At 41.6% G+C, this 18,370-nt stretch overlaps 1 protein-coding gene across 1 annotated transcript in view; it reads right to left on the minus strand.

Annotated features, from left to right (window-relative positions):
• Positions 1-1,864: 1,864 nt before the first annotated feature.
• The window catches only part of LOC134225463 (GTPase-activating protein), a 135,800-nt gene continuing 119,294 nt past the window's right edge, over positions 1,865-18,370 (minus strand). Inside the window, exon 7 of the mRNA XM_062705556.1 lies at positions 1,865-3,667. Coding sequence (XP_062561540.1) covers positions 3,151-3,667 — 517 coding nt within the window. The 3' untranslated portion in view covers positions 1,865-3,150. The remainder of the gene's footprint in view (positions 3,668-18,370) is intronic.

Below are 18,370 nucleotides of genomic sequence, written 5' to 3' on the forward strand. Positions count from 1 at the left end.
CAAGTGCGCGTTGGTCCTCCACGAGCATCGTCCAGGTCTCGTGTCCGTAGAGGACTACCGGTCTAATTAGCGTTTTGTAGATTGTCAGTTTGGTACGGCTACGAACTCTATTCGATCGAAGCGTCTTGCGGAGTCCAAAGTACGTACGATTTCTAGCCACTATGCGTCTCCGAATTTCTCTGCTGGTGTCATTTTCGGCAGTCACCAGTGAGCCCAAGTACACAAATTCTTCTACCACCTCGATTTCGTCACCACCGATGCAAACTCGCGGTGGGTGGCTCACATTGTCTTCTCTTGAACCTCTGCCTATCATGTACTTCGTCTTCGACGTGTTGATGACTAGTCCGATCCGCTTAGCTTCCCTCTTCAGTCTGATGTAGGCTTCCTCCATCTTCTCAAAGTTACGTGCCATAATATCTATGTCGTCAGCGAAACCAAATAGCTGGACGGACTTATTGAAAATTGTACCACTCGTGTTAATCCCTGCTCTTCGTATTACACCTTCCAAAGCGATGTTGAATAGCAAACACGAAAGACCATCACCTTGCCGTAACCCTCTGCGGGTTTCGAAGGGACTCGAGAATGCCCTGAAACTCGAACTACGCACATCACCCGATCCATCGTTGCTTTGATCAACCGTGTCAGTTTATCCGGAAAGCCGTGTTCGTGCATTAGCTGCCATAGCTGGTCTCGATCGATTGTATCATATGCGGCTTTGAAGTCGATGAATAGATGATGTGTGGGCACGTTGTATTCGCGGCATTTCTGCAGTACTTGGCGAATGGCAAACACCTGGTCCGTGGTGGAGCGTTCGCCCATAAAACCCGCCTGGTACTGCCCCACGAACTCCCTTGCAGTTGGTGCTAGTCGACGGCATAAAATTTGGGAGAGTACCTTGTAGGCGGCGTTCAGCAATGTGATTGCGCGGTAGTTGCTACAATCCAGCTTATCGCCCTTTTTGTAGATGGGACACACGACACCTTCCATCCACTCCTGCGGCAAAACTTCCTCCTCCCAAATCTTGGTAATGACCCAGTGCAGCGCTCTAGCCAGTGCCTCACCACCGTGTTTAAATAGCTCGTCTGCCAGAAGCTCAGCTCGGATCACTTTCCGGTAGTGGCGGAAGTGGGCTCCTCGGTTGATCGGCATCAGCAGTCCCGGTGTAACTACCATCGAGTCGACTGGGGTCGGTTCCAAAGGTGCGTCAACGACAACATGGACTTCCAGCGTCATCCGGCCAAACGTAAAATACAAGTCCCAACAACATCACGGCAGGTAAGCAAAACCCTAACCATTGATACCCATTGATGATTTGACCCGTTTACGAAATATCATTCGCAGGCAGAACCAACGTCCCTGAATATGGCATATGGCATATGCCATTCCGGTCTGGAAGAGCTGCGCTAAAACTCATAATCTGAAACTCCAACGAGTGCAAAACAAGTTCCTGGGGATGATCCTCAACACTCCTCCCAGGACAAGAACATCCGAGGTCCACCGTCTGGCCGGTATCAAAACACTTAACGAGGTGATTGTAAGGATCGGTTCAGGGATCGTTGGTTGCAATCCGATCAGGATCCAATTAAACCGCTTGTATAATCAATTGGGTTATCAAATTCGTTTAAAAAAAACATTGTTGGCCTTAAAAATGAAAAATAAATGGATTTAAAGTAAACGAAAAGAAAAAACCTTCCCCTTACGGAGACGAGCCAGCCTCGGGCTGAAAGTCTCCCTAATAAAGACAATAATATAATCTTCCCCTTAGACGTAGTTTATGTTAAAAAAAACTTCGAAGTACATAATAGACCCTATTCTGGCTGTTGATATTATCACTTCCACATTGAGTACTTGAGTCTGTCGAATCTGAATTGTTTGCATCTGGTTGTATTTTATTTATAAATGGATTTTTGAAAACTAGAGATAGGTATTAGATACTCAGCAGCAGTCCTTCTGCGGGTTGTCATAATTATGGTCTGCATCTTTAAGTTCAATTTGTGTCCACAGTTAATAATAGCAACTAAGTCATAGAAACCAAAGCAAAAGACAGGAAACTTACTATCGCTTCTTTATAGTCAAAGCTATCGCTCGTCTCGTGGCTCAAATATTGAGCCGTCCGGGTGACGAATTCTAAACAGCATCCTCGAATCCAAGGGAACACAACAATCTCCAGCATTACCGAATGTAGTAGGTAGGTAGGCAAAAATTGGGAACCCTTCTCATCAAAGATTTCAATGGTTTTTGTTTTCTTTTACTTCACTCTAAACGTTTTCATCGAATCAAAAAATAAAATAATTGAGATTGCGCAATGACGGCGACTGCATATCAAGAATATTGACTCCATTCAAAAGATGTAGATGAACGAACTGCCAACGTTGAGCGATGCACAGCGTTTGAATGATATTGCCAAAAAACACTTTTTAACATTATCAAATTCATATCGATTTGCAAGCCAAATTGACATATCTTCCTTAGAACTTTAAACATCAATCTTTTCTATGATATGCAGTCTTTGTCAATATTGTACATGGACTGAAAAACAGTTTTCTTATAGTTTGCCGAATTCCAGGTATACGTATTCTAATTGTGCTCCAGTGTTAATCGCAATAAAGTGGTGCAGATGTATTTATGATGGTGCAGAAATAATATAATGCTTATCTGTGGTGATTGAGTTGGTGACATAGTGAATGGTATCCTACGCCTATAATCGCATATCAGTCCCATCTTTGCTGGATTTCCTATCCGTGTGGAACAAAGATGTGATTATGGGCAGTGCCGGTCGGGATTATTATGAATCTACTAAACTGTACAAATAACTTTGATCTCTTTACAATTTACGTTCGAACGTAAGAAAAACGAACATCTGCTTTGTGCACGACGCATTAAATATTTTACTTGTTTTACACGTTTGTTTGCATTTTTCTGATAAAATTATCGTTTGTGTTAAAGCTTACAAATACAACGGGAAGGCTATGAGGATTTTTGCTGGTTGCTTCCAAACTGGCAAAATGTCCAATTTCCTAAATTTAAAATGTCATTAAATACACGAAAAGGGATTTAAAAGAAAAACATAAATAAATTAACTTTTCCTACTAAATACAGCGAAACATACAAAAAGGTGGGGAGGGAAGATGGGGTGAGGTGGTGTAAAACTTAACACTGAGAGAAACGTTCATTGTCCGAACTCCGCAGCGGATGGTTGCGATGGAACAGACCGGGAGGTGATTTGTCATAATGCGGCGAGGACGACAGCATGGAAGAAGGGGCCACGGCGGCTGCTGTCGTGGCCGCTAGGTTTCCGGCTCCGCTGCTGGCCGCAGCCGCCGCTATCATGCGGGACGTGTGCAGATAATTATCATCGCCGATTGGGGCTTGCCGGCTGCCGTAGCGCATCTCCCGCGCGAGCATCGTCTTGTAATTCCGGTGGATCCGCTCGAGCGTGTTGGCAATTTCGTTCAGCTTCTTGATGGTCTTGCGCGCGGCACCCGGATCCTCGCAAGCGGCCGTCAGCGTCGAGTCAAGCTCCTCTAGCCCGTGGAAGTTCGCCATGATGAGCGAGTGCAACCGCTGGAGGTCTCGCGCCGGATCGAGAGCCGTGGCCAGCTCCATCTGGAATGGTGTCGGTGAAACGGCAGTGCACCCGGCTGCGTACTGGTCGGTTTTCGTGCAGCTGGAATAAGTAAGAGGAAAAGAGAATGGTTAGGAGAACAGTGACATGATAAGCTTCTTCTTCGTTGGCATTACATCCCCCACTGGGACATTGCCGCCTCGCAGCTTAGTGTTCATTAAGCACTTCCACAGTTATTAACCGCGAGGTTTCTAAGCCAAGTTACCATTTTTGCATTCGTATATCATGAGGCTAACACGATGATACTTTTATGCCCAGGGAAGTCGAGACAATTTCCAATCCGAAAATTATCTAGACCGGCACCGGGAATCGAACCCAGCCACCCTCAGCATGGTCTTGCTTTGTAGCCGCGCATCTTACCGCACGGCTAAGGAGAGCCACATGATAAGCTTAGATTGTTTAAATATCCAGTAGTCTGCCTATTTTTGAGAGCATTTTAAAAGGTTTCTAGATAAGTTTGTGGATTTTTAGAAGTTTCTGCAGATTTTAAATTGGTTTGCATCGTCTCCGACAAGTCTCGCTAGTCTTTTCCCACTTTGCCGGTACAATATCTACACACAAAAAAATGTTGCGGTCGAAACTACCATTCCGAGGGTTAATTTAAGAATATGCACCGACGATTTTCAGCAGACAACAAACCCGTTTGATTTTACCATGCGCGCAGTAAAAATCAACTGTGGTCCTGGTGGAATGTTGTAGCATGAACTGAATCAGTGGTGAATTTGTCCGAATGCGTGGTTAATTTAACTGAAAATTTGTGGTTGTTTTAAAAACATGGCGTAGTCTACAAAATAGTAACCGTTACCATGGAATTTTTTTCTGTGTACATTTCTATTCCACCCTTTTACCATGGTGCAATCACCGCCTTGTTTGATTTTAATTCGAGCCACTCAACGACGAAACTCTGGTTCACCAACTACTTTTTGACACCGATAACCTCTCGAATCTCTCATCGTACAACTAGTCGCAAACTTAGTGTTCATTGAGCACCATAGTTAATAATCCTTGTGGGGCACGTCAAACGCAAAAAGGGATTCCATTTGGTTTCCCCCGAATAGGGTGGAGAGTGGAGTGACTAGTGACTCCGGCTCTAGCACTTCGTCAAACATGGCAACCGATAGCCAGGTTATCAGCACAATTGGCAGCCCAATTGGCAACCACTACCCAGAATGCAGCTTGTCGTCGAGCGATCATCGAGTTCATCCGTGGTTGAAAGTTGAAACAACATCAGCACGGAACTGAAACAGATGCTTCTGATACTTCGAGAGCCTGCTCAAGCCAAACAATAACAAAACGTGCTTATTAGGCGAGAAAGGGAAGGCCAAGAAAGAATCTAAGACCAAAGCCTTCTCCTTCCAAAAAAGGTGTGACCAGGGATTGAAGAAATCATTCTCAATAGATAACAAACAACGATAAATGAAAGGCAAAAACTGTTCCGAATCATACCAAGCCATGATAACAAATTTATCAAACTTGTATACAATAGCATAGCATAGCATAGCATAGCATATGTGATTGTACAAATCGTGGGTGGCTATACAATGCTCAATTCAAGCTCCATCCGGAATAAGGGCGAATGTCGCAAGAGAAGACTCTCCCCGTCGACCCCCTCTCCCTTAAACAAAAGTGACAAGCAGCAGATCTCTCTCTGGTTTATCACTTCAGAACGAAAGAAAACAATGCGAACTTGCATTCTGAGGTGATAAACTGCAAAGAAACTCCCTGCCTGTCCCTTCCATTCAAATGAGGGGAAGTCGACGAAAAGAACCCTCTCCCGCGACACCCGCCCCCTTACCAGACAGAGCTTGAATTGAGCAATCTACTGTATATTGTCGCAAATTGGTACTTGGGATTAGTACCTTTTCCTATACAGTAGCAGTTGTATACCTGGCCACGTCCTTACAATCACGGAAGGAAGGGAAGGAATGTTAGTTCAACATCTACTAGTGAAGATGCAGGGAACCCATACTACCTTCATAGATGTCTCGGGAAGGAAAATTTGTGTTAGTGGGAAAGGTAAATAATAGGGAGCTCTATTCGACAATATAGAGCGTTTGTCAATAACAGTATATGCTGTAAAAGTAATAAAATATATTCATCAATATACTTACGAACCGTCCTAAGGGAAAAACAAAACAATTTATCAAACTTGTATACAAGCGCGAAAAAACAGAATCGGATAGGCAGTCCTCACATAAAGTGACGATTTTCGCTTTGTTCTCGCTCATTTTGTGTTAAGGACCGCATAGCTGTCTACTCATCTGTAAAAACAAAATTCCTTGATTTTCCAGGTTTTTTTTCCAGGTGTTTTACATTAATTTCCAGGCAAAAACCAACGTGCCATATAGAGGGTGTCTGAAAATTACCCGTACAACAAGACAGGTTTTTAAATATTTTTTGGAATAAATTAAAAACCAGCATGCATTACATGTTATTATAATAGGACTACATAAACCAAGCTGAATTTGTTTACATTAAAGTGACCCCTGTATCCTGAGTCGTACGCCTTCGATCGTGTTGGAAAAAATTCACGATGGCCGCACGTTTCTAAACAGATACTTTTCACACATGTTTGACAATTGTGAAATGATTTCAAATGTCTCGATAATATGTTCGGTGTTTTGGTGGCTGTTGATTTCAAGATAGACCATACCGAATGATAAATTCAATCCAAATCGGGTGAGTAGGAAGGCAATTCTTTTTTGTTCGGAAAACCGGAAACAAAGCATTCACAAAGATTTTTTTTTATATATGAAATGACGCTCAGTGTTCTCAGAATATACATCTGTTACAGCCTGCTGAGTTGTTATGCCCATATAGCTACCGATTCAGTCCATTATTGTTTGTTTTTGATTTGTAGAAGCAAACTATCAAAATCTGTACGAATAATTTGCATAGATTTTGCATAGCAGCAAAATAATTAATTCAAAAAAGTAAATATTGCAAAAGTAAATATTATTTTAAAAAATATTTTGGTGGCTTCTCAAAACAATGTTATAAAATACTTAAGAAATTCTTCCAGGAATTCCTTCGCAATTTCACCCAGAAATTGCTTCAGCCATTCAATCAAAATTCCTTCAGGAATCACATAGGAAATTCCTCCAGGAATTCCTTTGAAAATTTCTCTATAGATTCAATCGAAAAATCCTCCGGATTTTAAGAATTGCTTCAGAACTTCCTCCAGGATGTAATTTGAAAATTTCTTTGCTAAAACTTGAAAAAACATCTCAAGGAATTGTTTCGGAAATTTCTTCAGAGATGCATTTGGCGATTCCCTTACGATTTTTTTTTTAATTTATTTAGGTGTTTGCCTTGTGAAAATTCCTCTGAAATACCTTTATGAAATACTCTGCAGATTTCTTCAGATATTCTTCTGAAATTTATTTTAGAAAATTCTTTGGCAACTTGGTTAAGAATTCTATCGGAAATCTCTTTGAATTTTATTTCAGCTGTTTTTTTTAAAGAAATTTAAGAAAACTTCTTAATGAAATGTTCCGGAAAAATGTTTAGGAATTTCTTCAGGAAATCCTCCAGAACTTATTACGAAAAGTCCTTCAGGAAATGTGTTGATGCAAAAATATGAGATTGCTGGGTCCATGACGTTAGGCATAATACCTTCTTTATGTCGTGGGCTGTTTTTGGGGCATTTTATGCTTAACAGCCTTTATGCCTAACGTACTCATGCCTAACATCCTTATAACTGTTCGCGTGACCAACATTTAGTTTGCTAGCAGCCAAGGTACCGGTACTATAAGTGTCAAACGGTCAAGTTATAACCTATCCAGATTACGCTATTTATGATCATAAATATCATAATAAACAACAACCTGATACCATCCCCATACATTCAATTTTCTTTCTCAGCTTTAACACGATATTTATTACGATAAATAATCTAATCGTAATCTGAATAGGATATTAACCATATTTTGGCAGAATAATTTCAATGGTTACAGCGCCACTGGCGTTCTATTAGTGCTTTACTGTAAAATACTTCGGAAAACGCTTCTGCTATTTTTTAGAACAGCGGTTCTCAACCTTTTGTATCAATTGAGGTACCCCCTATTTTTAGCTGTAAATGAAAATAAGTGTAACTCATAAGATAAATAAAAAATGGTACTGAAAATTAACGGGGTATATGGCTCTCCATAAATTTGGCTGAAATGTTCATTATATCGGGCTCTTGAAGAGAAGATTCCGAACCTCTTGAAAAACGGCTTTCAAGCCATTTAAAGGTAAGATTCTAAGCAACTCTCCAGTCTCCAGTAATCTTGCAAGCACAGACAAACAGACATAACACTCGAGATTCTTCCATCGTTCACTGATTTATCGGTCAATTCAAATAATCATTAGTTCGCCAATTGACCGACCGCGGCGCACCAATCGGTTATGCTCGAGTTTGACGTTTGCTCACTACCGCCACCTGGTTTGTGATTTGCCTAAGTCGACGTAAACAACAGATGTCGTTAGTGTTCGTGCGACGATGAATTTTATCGGGAAATATTCCATGAGTTATGTCTGTTTGTCTGTGTTGCAAGTAAAGGCTTAGGATTGCCAATCTGGAGATGGTGAGTTCGATTCTCAGTGTGATCTAGGATTTTTTTGGATGGGAAACATTCTCGACTCCCTGGGAACAGTGTATCCATTGTATTTGCCACACAAGATACATACTAATGCAATGGCGGGCATAGAAAGCTTTCAATTAATAACTGAGGAAAATCTAATAGAATACTAAGTGGAAAAGCAGGCCAAGTTCCAGTTGGAATTTAGAGCCATAGAAGAAGAAGAAGAAGAAGAAGAAGTAGAAGATTCTAAGCAACTTGAAAGGACGCTTGACCCCTTGAAACGAGGCTTCCGAGCCTTTTGAAAGAATATTTCAGGGCCTCTTGAATGGAGCCTTTTGAGCCTTTGAAAATACTCTCCCAGGCTTCTTGAAAGGGGGCATTCGGGCCTCTCGAAAGGAGGCTTCCGGGCCTCGTGAAAGGAGGCTTTTGGGGCTCTTGAAAGGAGGCTTCCGGGCCTCTTGAAAGGAGGCTTCTGGGCCTATTGAAAAGAGGTTTACGGGCCTTTTGAAAGGAGACTTCCGGGCTTCTAGAAAAAAGGCTTCCGGGCCTCTTGAAAGGAGGCTTCCGGGCCTCTTGAAAGGAGGCTTCCGGGCCTCTTGGAAGGAAGCTTCCGGGCCTCTTGAAAGGAGGCTTCCGGGCCTCTTGAAAAAAGGCTTCCGGGCCTCTTGAAAAAAGGCTTCCGGGCCTCTTGAAAAAAGGGTTCCGGGCCTCTTGAAAGGAGGCTTCCGAGCCTCTTGAAAGGAGGCTACCGGGCTTCTAGAAAGCAGGCTTCCGGGCCTCTTGACAGAAGGCTACCAGGCCTCTTGAAAGAAGGCCTCTGAACCTCTTGAAAGGAGTCCTTCGAGCTGCTTAGAAGGAGGCTTTTGAGAAGCGTTGAAGGATGCTTCCAATTCTCTTGCAACGAAGCAATTGAGCTTTTCGAGAAAAAAAGCCTTCATGTCTCTCTGTTTTTAAAATTTGTTCATTCGTCGTTCTGTCCTTTTGATATTTTGTCCTACACTGTGGTGGTTGTGGAGAGAAGGATTCAATAGTCTCTAAGTTACTGATCGACATGCATATTATGTACACAATCTTGGAATAAAAAAAAACTAAAACTTTATCAAAATTGATTAAAATCCGCCATTATGCATTTTTGTCCGAGGTACCCCCTGGGCCCGGCGAAGGTACCCCCCGGGGTACATGTACCCCAGGCTGAGAACCGCTGCTTCAGAAGATGGCAAAACGTTTTTGGCGGAATAACGATCCATTAACGTTCACTACATTTTCAATAGATTTGATTGGTATATTTATTCAAATATTTTAAAGGATTTTTTTCATCTTTTGAGAGAATTTCACTCATGATCACCGGGTATTAAAATTTCCCTGATTATGTCAGGAATTCCATGATAATTGCAGGTATTTTCCAGGTAGTAGACACCCTGGTGTAGTACAAGTTGAAATGCATAATCAGAACAAGTGCTCCCCGTGTTTGGAGCTTTTTAAAAGAAATGTAGCATGGAGTATAGCCTTCCGAATCAGTTCTTTATCATGACAGCTTGCGAAAAAAGTCTCTAACGGTATATTATGTATGATAAGTGTGAGACTTTTTCATTCTCTTTTGGATTCAATCCTTTGATGGCGATTGATTTCGCCTTGCATGCGGACTGTAATGTCGTCTATGCACACGTGGAGAGATTTGTGCCTTTACAGTTAACATGCATACAAAAAAAAATCAAACATAAATTAAAAATTTAGGTCATTTTTGGTTGAGATGCCAAAAATGTGCCCAATGAGATGCCAAAAATGTGCTTCACTTTGATCCTTTTAATTTGATCCTCAAACATAATTATTTTGTGTGAAAATCAGCGAACGCCTTATAATTATTTCCGAGGTGCATTAGAATAATCCAACTGAAGAAAAATGTTTATTTTAAAATAACTTGAACGAATTGATTATGACCAGCTTTACAGAAAAAGTCTAGTAGCCGATGACGAAACACGTCAACTAAATAAGTCAAAGCCAAACATGTCGAAGAACTATTTGAAGCTCTAGCTGTAGATCGTCTTGACTCGTGTAGTGCCTACATATTTTACTACTACACTAGTGCTGGACAATCAATGTGGCACTTGATCCACTTTCCAGCAAACATAGTACGAGCGGAAATGCGTCTTACATCTAGTGGTTCAATGCTTATCGACAGCATTTCTCGTACAATGGCAGGTTTGTCGGATCCGGATCACGCCACCTTAGAGAACAAAGAGCGTATCTCAGAAACTTTCGAAGGACGGCTTCAATTCTAGCAATCCAACAGAACAATTTAGGGCTCCAAACAAACAGTGGATGAGTACAGCATTGATCGCATTATGGAGAAGTAAAGTTATCCAAAGCATAACGGATCACGGAGCACGTCGGTGTCGGTGTCATAACGCCAAACCTCGGGAGAAAGCCAGCCAGCCTGCGATTGTTGAACCCACTAAACACAGGTTGTGGCGCTTCACTCTCTAAGAAAACTGTGGTTGGTAAAAACCCGAAAACAGTTTGGCCGAAAAGGGGAATCGTCGTTTGGCCGAAACTCATTCAGCCGAAAGCGATTTGGCCGAATAGCTCATTTTGCCGAACATGTCATTCGGCCGAATATGTCATTTGGCAGAACAGGTCATTTGACCGAATATGTCATTTTTCCACCGAAAAGGTCATTTGCCGAATATGTCATTTTACCGAATAGCTCATTTGGCAGAACAGGACATACGGTTAATTGGTCGAACAGGCCGAATATGTCATAAGGCCAAACAGGTCATTCGACATCTCACTTCTCACTTCTTAATCACCAATTCCCACTTCTTATTGCGAGAAGTGAGAAATGGGAAGAGAGACATCTCACTTCGTACTTTACACTCCTCATTACTCGCTTCTCACTGTGAAAAGTGAGAAGTGCGAAGTTAGAAGTGAGAGGCCTCACACCGGCTTCTCATTTCTCGCTATTACCAGTTACCTATTCGGACAAGCGAAATTTTCGGCCAAATGGTGCTTTCTGCTAAACGACCGTTTCAGTCAAATGACATTTTCAGCCAAATGACATATTCGTCTGAATGACGTATTCGCCGAAAAGTGCTATTCGGCCAAATGACCAATCATAACTGATTTCTTGGCATTAATCGGTGAGTATAACATCTGAAGCTTAAAGTAGAGAGGAAGCGCAGTAAGGAAGAACATTATGAATAGGTGGCCAAATGACCTGTAATGTAATCGGCTGTATGACCCTTTCGGCCAAATGATGTTTGGCCTAATGGTCTGTTCTGCCAAAATGTATACTCGGACAGACCACTTTCGGCCTAGCAAGCCAAATAGCCAATTGGCCAAATAGCATTCGATCGAAAGGTTTTCGGCCAAACGTCCCTTCCCCATTTGGCTAGAGAAGTCGTTTTGCCGGATAGGATATTGGACCGGAAAAGTCGTTAGGCCGAATAGGCCATTTAGCCGAAAATGCCGTTTGGACACTGTGTTTGTTACCGATACACTGCCGTGATCTACTGTGGTATTCTGCTGTACAGAAACCACACAGAATCTAATTTTAGACATTCCTTATTGTTACAATTGCCGGGTCCATCTCATCTTGAGTCCAGTGTTTCCATTTATTCATATCGTGAATTCAATTGCTCGTTTCATTGTTCGGTTACCATTTATCCGGGTATGTTGGAGGAATGCCTCCGAGAAGAACAATTTGTCAGTCTCCAAAATACTACCGTTTGAGCTGCACCTACGGTGACTGATAAGATGAAGAGGCTGAAAATCGAACCTAATGACCGTCCGCTTATAAGGCGAACGTGTAGCCAACTACGCTACTTGATCCCTTAGGCAGCAGGTCATATGCATGAGATTATGAAGTATGATATATGAGTGAGAATATCATATGAAGTGAGAAGTGAGAAGATAGAAATAATGAAAAACAACTTTTCACAGCTCCCTCTTTATGTCTCGCTTTCATTGTGAAAAGTGCGATGTGAGAAATGAGAAATGAGTAGTAGGAAGCGAGGAGTAAAACGTCTTACTTTCCATTTCTTACTCACTATTTCTATCTCTTTCTCTTCACTCCGAACCTCCAGAGAGAAATCCGGAAATCCTCCGGAGAAATGGTCAGTTGAACAAGTTCGTCGTTTGAAGCTGCGATTTTAATAAATCGATTGTTGACGCAATGTGAGAGCAAAATCAATGCATTGCTCACTCAATAAGTGGCCCTCCAGAAGTTTCAGAACAAAGGTCCCTTATTGTAGCATTGTAAGAGCAAAATCATTGCAAGGACAACAAATTGAACCCGAATGCCCGATTGGCCATCAAGTGGTCCGGAGTAGTGACCAAATCGGAAATCGTCCTAGACTGGCGTCACTTTTTATACACCATTTGCTCTAGCAACGCCAAATGCCACTAATTCCAATTTTTGTATCAAATGAGAGCAACATCTTTGCAAAAACCATTAATTGACCCCAGGAGGCCACTACGTGGTGCTTCAGAAACTTTAGAACATCTGTAAAAGTGATCAATTTTAGAAATTCGCCTTAGAATGGAGGAACGTCCGAAGAAATTCCTGGAAGAACTTCCGGAGGAGTTCCTGGAGGAACTTCCGGAGGAGTTCCTGGAACAACTTCCGGAGGAGTTCCTGGAACAACTTCCGGAGGAGTTCCTGGAACAACTTCCGGAGGAGTTCCTGGAAGAACTTCCGGAGGAGTTCCTTGAAGAACTTCCGGAGAAGTTCCTGGAAGAACTTCCTGGAGGAACTTCAGGGGGAGTTCCCGGAGGAACTTCAGGGGGAGTTCCTGGAGGGACTTCCGGAGGAGTTCCTGGAGGAACTTCCGGAGGAGTTCCTGGAGGAACTTCCGGAGGAGTTCCTGGAGGAACTTCCGGAGAAGTTCCTGGAGGAACATCCGGAGGAGTTTCTGGAGGAACTTCCGGAGGAGTTCCTGGAGGAACTTTCGGAGGAGTTCCTGGAACAACTTCCGAAGGAGTTCCTGGAACAACTTCCGGAGGAGTTCCTGGAACAACTTCCGGAGGAGTTCCTGGAAGAACTTCCGGAGGAGTTCCTTGAAGAACTTCCGGAGAAGTTCCTGGAAGAACTTCCGGAGGAGTTTCTGGAAGAACTTCCGAAGGAGTTCCTAGAGGAACTTCCGGAGGAGTTCCAGGAGGAACTTCCGAAAGAGGCTGAAAACGATCTGTCACACTGCCGCTGGTGAAATTTCAATCAGTCCACGCAGTGGTGAAAATCGGTTAGCCTGCCCGGTTCAAAACGAAAAATAGACAATGCAAAATACTCGCAAACATTTATTTTGCCTTTTTCTTGCCTACCTACTACTCATTTTCATTTTCATTTTCATTTTGCAGCGTTTGGTGGGGCAATGAGAGCGCAAGTCAATCCAAAGCCGATAATGGAGAGGGTAATGGCAGAAGAGTCCGTGCAAACCACTTGAACGCCATGGGGTAGGATAAGGATGGGGTGAAGTGAGGTTCGGATTTGGAATCGACTCGACACTAATGCAAAATGTAATTGAATGCAAACTAGTCAATGATCAAAGGCTAAAATGATAATTTCAAGATTTCTAGTACAACGTTTTTCTAGTTATTAAAGTGGTCTTCTTTTTTGCCTTAGAAGCATCTGATGTGGTTTGAAGGCCACTTAGTCATATAGTACAATTATAAGTTATTTAATGTGTTAGCTTTTTGTGACCACATTGAAAATATAAAAAAAATATTGCGAATTAGTGTTCTATTTTTTAACTTTTATTTATGCAGAATGAAAATTAATTGACTTTGTTTGCTCTGAGTGTAGGTTATGCGTTCGTCAAATCACTTTGTTTACCTAAGTCATTGTTTCGTCAATGTTTTTCAGCTGTGTCGACTCTACAAACTCAATGTAAGTTGTATAATGTAAAAGTGGAAACTGCTAAAGAACTTAGTTTGTTCCATTATATTTTTTTTGTCAAGGTTGCCTATAGCTGTAAACTGTCCTAACAAGTAGCTTTATCGTTGATTAATTACGGTGATTATCTATTAAGTTCTAATCAAGGTCAGGTATAGGATTCACTTTTCGGTCGGAAGCTAAAGCTTCATCACGCCTATTGCCTATCTGTTTGTAAAAATTATCGAGAATGAAGCCGTTATAAGATTGTTCATATACCATCATTATAATGTGTGGTATTTTTTATTATTGCTCTTCGAAGTGAGGCATAACAAAATAAAACTGGCACCACGTTCCTATAGTTTTGAAAAAACTTCTACCCAGTGAATCCAGCAGTCGATTCCCTACGAATATCTTGAATACTTTGTTTTTCAATAAATGCCTAGCTAGCTAAATGTAAGCGTGGCTACGGAACGCATCAGAAAAGTATTGCCGAAAAGAAGAGAACTCACATCATTATCACTGATGAAAAGGCCTCTGCCTGACTGCACTACCATTCAAGGCTCCAAGACACGATGTCGATGATCACATGCAAATGCCGTAAATTAGTGCGTCAATGCCAGATATGTAACGCGGCACCAAACAAAATAGTCAACATGTGATACCACCACGACAGAATATGTCTTTGGTTGCCATCTCAGTGCTAATGGCGTAAGCCGACCCACCGCGGCAAGGTAACATATCCGAGGGGAAGGCTTTTTCTTGCCTACCTACTACTCGCAGAGAAACCAGAAAATGTTCGTAGGGCTTAACACTTAACGGGTGTACTCAAGATCTTCAAGAACATATGCTTGAGAAAATTTCAAGAATTTCGATATCCATGTTTATGATGTTCCATAGAAGAATGTTCAAGGCCACCTACGACCCCTCGAGGAATCTGTTCTGAAATTTCCAATCGAAGGTTTGCACTTTTCCCGGAAATCAGAACGACCGAATCGGTCCATCTTAATAACAACTTGATAGAAGGAAAAGTTTCAAATCGAACGAGCCCAAAATTATATAGATCGGTTGAAAATTATCTGAGATATAAGCATTTTAGTATTGTAGGAACTCGGGTACCCTTCTGTTAAGGGTGTTTTATTTGCCAGCCACACAACGGGTAAAACCTATATAGCAAAAGACTCTTTTTTGACACTTATTCTCATCCGATTTGCTTACACGTTGCGTTCGGTATGAAATTTTACTATGCGTATGAACAAATAGTAAGTAAGTAAGGGGCCCTCCTTAGCCGTGCGGCAAGACCTATCCACCTAATACAAAGTGTGATTTGAGCCTTTTATTATACATATGTTTCGGCCTGTTTATCCGCTAACACAGCTGTACGTTAATATGCCGGTGTCACGATCAGGAAGAACTCTTCAGTACTTTAGGGGAAACTGGATACACATGATCCCCACTTTTTGTTTAGGATATTTCTCGATGTAACATGCACCGATTTGCACGCTTCTTGATGGATTTGATAAAGAACTTAATAAGCTATTCAAAAACGTCATTGGAAGTAATTATTTGTCCATGAAAGTTACCAAAAAATCGATTTTGCTGAAAGATAGAAAATTTGGCATTTTCAAAACTTGCGGGAGATTTGATCCCCATATAGGGGGAAATTGATTCCTTTATGACCTGAACATGTTAAGGTTCTTCCAAGTCTAATGAAAGGTTGAATTGGTCTAGCTTCAAATCCTAATAATTCTTCAAAGTCTTTAGTTCTCGAATAGAGTAGTAGTGACCGATAGAATGTCTGCTACAGCAACAAAATTGGCATGGTGATGATAATTTATCTGCAAACCATTCCCTCCACTAACAGACAGTGGTCATATCACGACAACCATGATGTTCCCAAGAGGATCTCTCTTTGTGATTGATACAGATGATACCAAAAATGGTTGATCGATACATAAATATATCTTTGTAATTTTGGAATCTAATTATTCTATTAAATTGTTCAAAGAGGTCTCTTATATTTTGATCTTCTTGCCCTCAGATGCATTCAATCTATTCTACAATCATTCTAAGTAGCTGAAACAGTGACCCATTCTCACCCCTATTTGACCCATTGCCTCTCCCGACGACGGAACATCGAGATCGCCAGACTACTACCAATACCACAACCGTGATCATACCAGGATGATGACTTCATACATCAATATGGTACTATCACGTATCATAATTTTTGTAGTGCGTGTTATTATTACACAAATGCGATTTCTCTTAACTTTTGCATCCCCAACCTCTTTTGTGCATCAAAATTTTAGTGATGTTTTTGCTCTAATTCATTCAATTTTTGACCGATTTGTTTGAAATTTTCAGGCATGAACCAGAAATTATCATAGATTCAGAGGATCGATCGATTGGACATGTCGGTCCACCGGATTTATACGGAATCCCAGTGGGGTCTGTCGGGTGGCCATTTAGGACATTTTTGGCTTTTATGTTTGTTATTCGTACCAATATCATCTTTTATACCCGTATAATGCAGAAAACTTATTTGCGATGCTTCTGAACAAATTTGGATGCATGATGGCCACACTGGAATTGAGTTCCGGGACTCTAACTGGTGACATATATCAGAATACTTCGAAATGTATCATGCCTGATGATACATTTCGAAGTATTCTGATATATGTCCCCAGTTAGAGTCGGTATTTTTTGGCGAAAGATATCTTGAAACTAATTTTAGATTTCTACTGTTAATTTTGATCCTTTCGATCCAGTTGAGCCAAACATCCCGGAACACCTGGAACCAATTCCGGGGACCCTGTAGAAGACTTAAATCCGGTTTTTGAAAAAAACATAGCATGCGACATATCAAACTTCATGATTCACCATGAAAAAAATGTAGGATAACATTTTTTAGATCTTGATTCTTCTTCTGGCCACTTACGGAAAAATCCGGAAATCGAAGAAAGCGGTTTTGAAGTTTGTTTCATAAGTTGAAGTTCGTTACCAAAGCTGTTAGTTGTACACACATTTCGACTTTTCAAAACCAGATCAAGAATATAATTTTGCCTCTAATATAAATTCAAATATAAACCAGCCTCTAATATAATTTTGAATCTAATTAGTCATGTCTCAGGCACCCGGAACCGGTTCCGGGATAGACCTGTGCGCCGATTGCAATTTAATTGGCGGCGGCGTGATGAATAATTTTGAGTAAGCGGTGGCGGCGTGCCGACGTCCCACCATTAGTGATCGGAGGAAGCGGTGCGGAATTTACTGCATCATTTCATTCGGAAGTTCTTTCAAGAATTCCACCCGAAGTTCTTTTAGGAAGTTCTTTCAGAAATTCTTCCGAAAGTTCTTTCAGGAATATCTTCGGAAGTTCCTTCAGAAATATCTCCTGGAGGTCCTTTAGGAATTTTTGCGGAAGATCCTTCAGCAATTCCTCTGCAAGTTCCTTCAGCATTTCCTCCAGAAGTTCCTTCAGCAACTACTGCGGAAGTTCCTCCGGAAAATCCGTCAGTAATTCCTCTGGAATTTCCTTCAGGAATTCCTCCAGAAGTTTCTCCAGGAATTCGTCCAGAAGTTCCTTCATGAACTCCTTCGGAACTTCCTTCAAGAATACCTCCAAAAATTCCTCCAACAATTGCTTCAAAAATACCTTCAACAACTCCTCCGAAACCTTCAGTATTTCTTTCGAAAGTTTTCAGGAATACTTAGACAGTTCCATCTAAATACCACCGAAAATTCCTCCAGGAATTCATCCGAAAATTCCACCAGCAGTTCCTTCAGCTACTAACCCGGAAGTTCCTACTGCAATTCTTCGGAGAGTTCCTTCAACAATTCCTCCGTAAGTTCATTCAAGAATATCTTCGGAAGTTCCTTCAAGAATACCTCCGGACGTTCCTTCAAGAATACTTCCGGAATTTCCTTCAAGAATTCCTCCGGAAGTCCCTTCAGGAATTCCTCCAGATGTTCTATCAGGAATTCTTCGGGAACTTCCTTCAGAAATTCCTCTAGAAGCTAATTTAGGAACTCCTCCGGATGTTCCCTCAGGAATTCCTCTGAAAGTTCCTTCAGAAAATCATCCGAAAGTTCATGCAGCAAGTCCTCCGGAAGTTCCTTAAGCAATTTTTACGGAAGTTCCTACAGCAGTTACTCCGGTAGTTCCTCCAGAAGTTTCTTCAGGGATTCCTGAAGAAACTTCAGGAGCAATTTCTTGAAGGAATTTCCGGAAGATTTCCTGAAGGAACTGCCGAAAGAACTCCTGAAGGAGCTTCCGGAGAAATTCTGGAAAGAACCTCCGGGAAAATTCTT

The sequence above is a fragment of the Armigeres subalbatus genome, chromosome 3, assembly GCF_024139115.2.
Source record: "Armigeres subalbatus isolate Guangzhou_Male chromosome 3, GZ_Asu_2, whole genome shotgun sequence".
Classification (NCBI taxonomy): Eukaryota; Metazoa; Arthropoda; class Insecta; order Diptera; family Culicidae; genus Armigeres; species Armigeres subalbatus.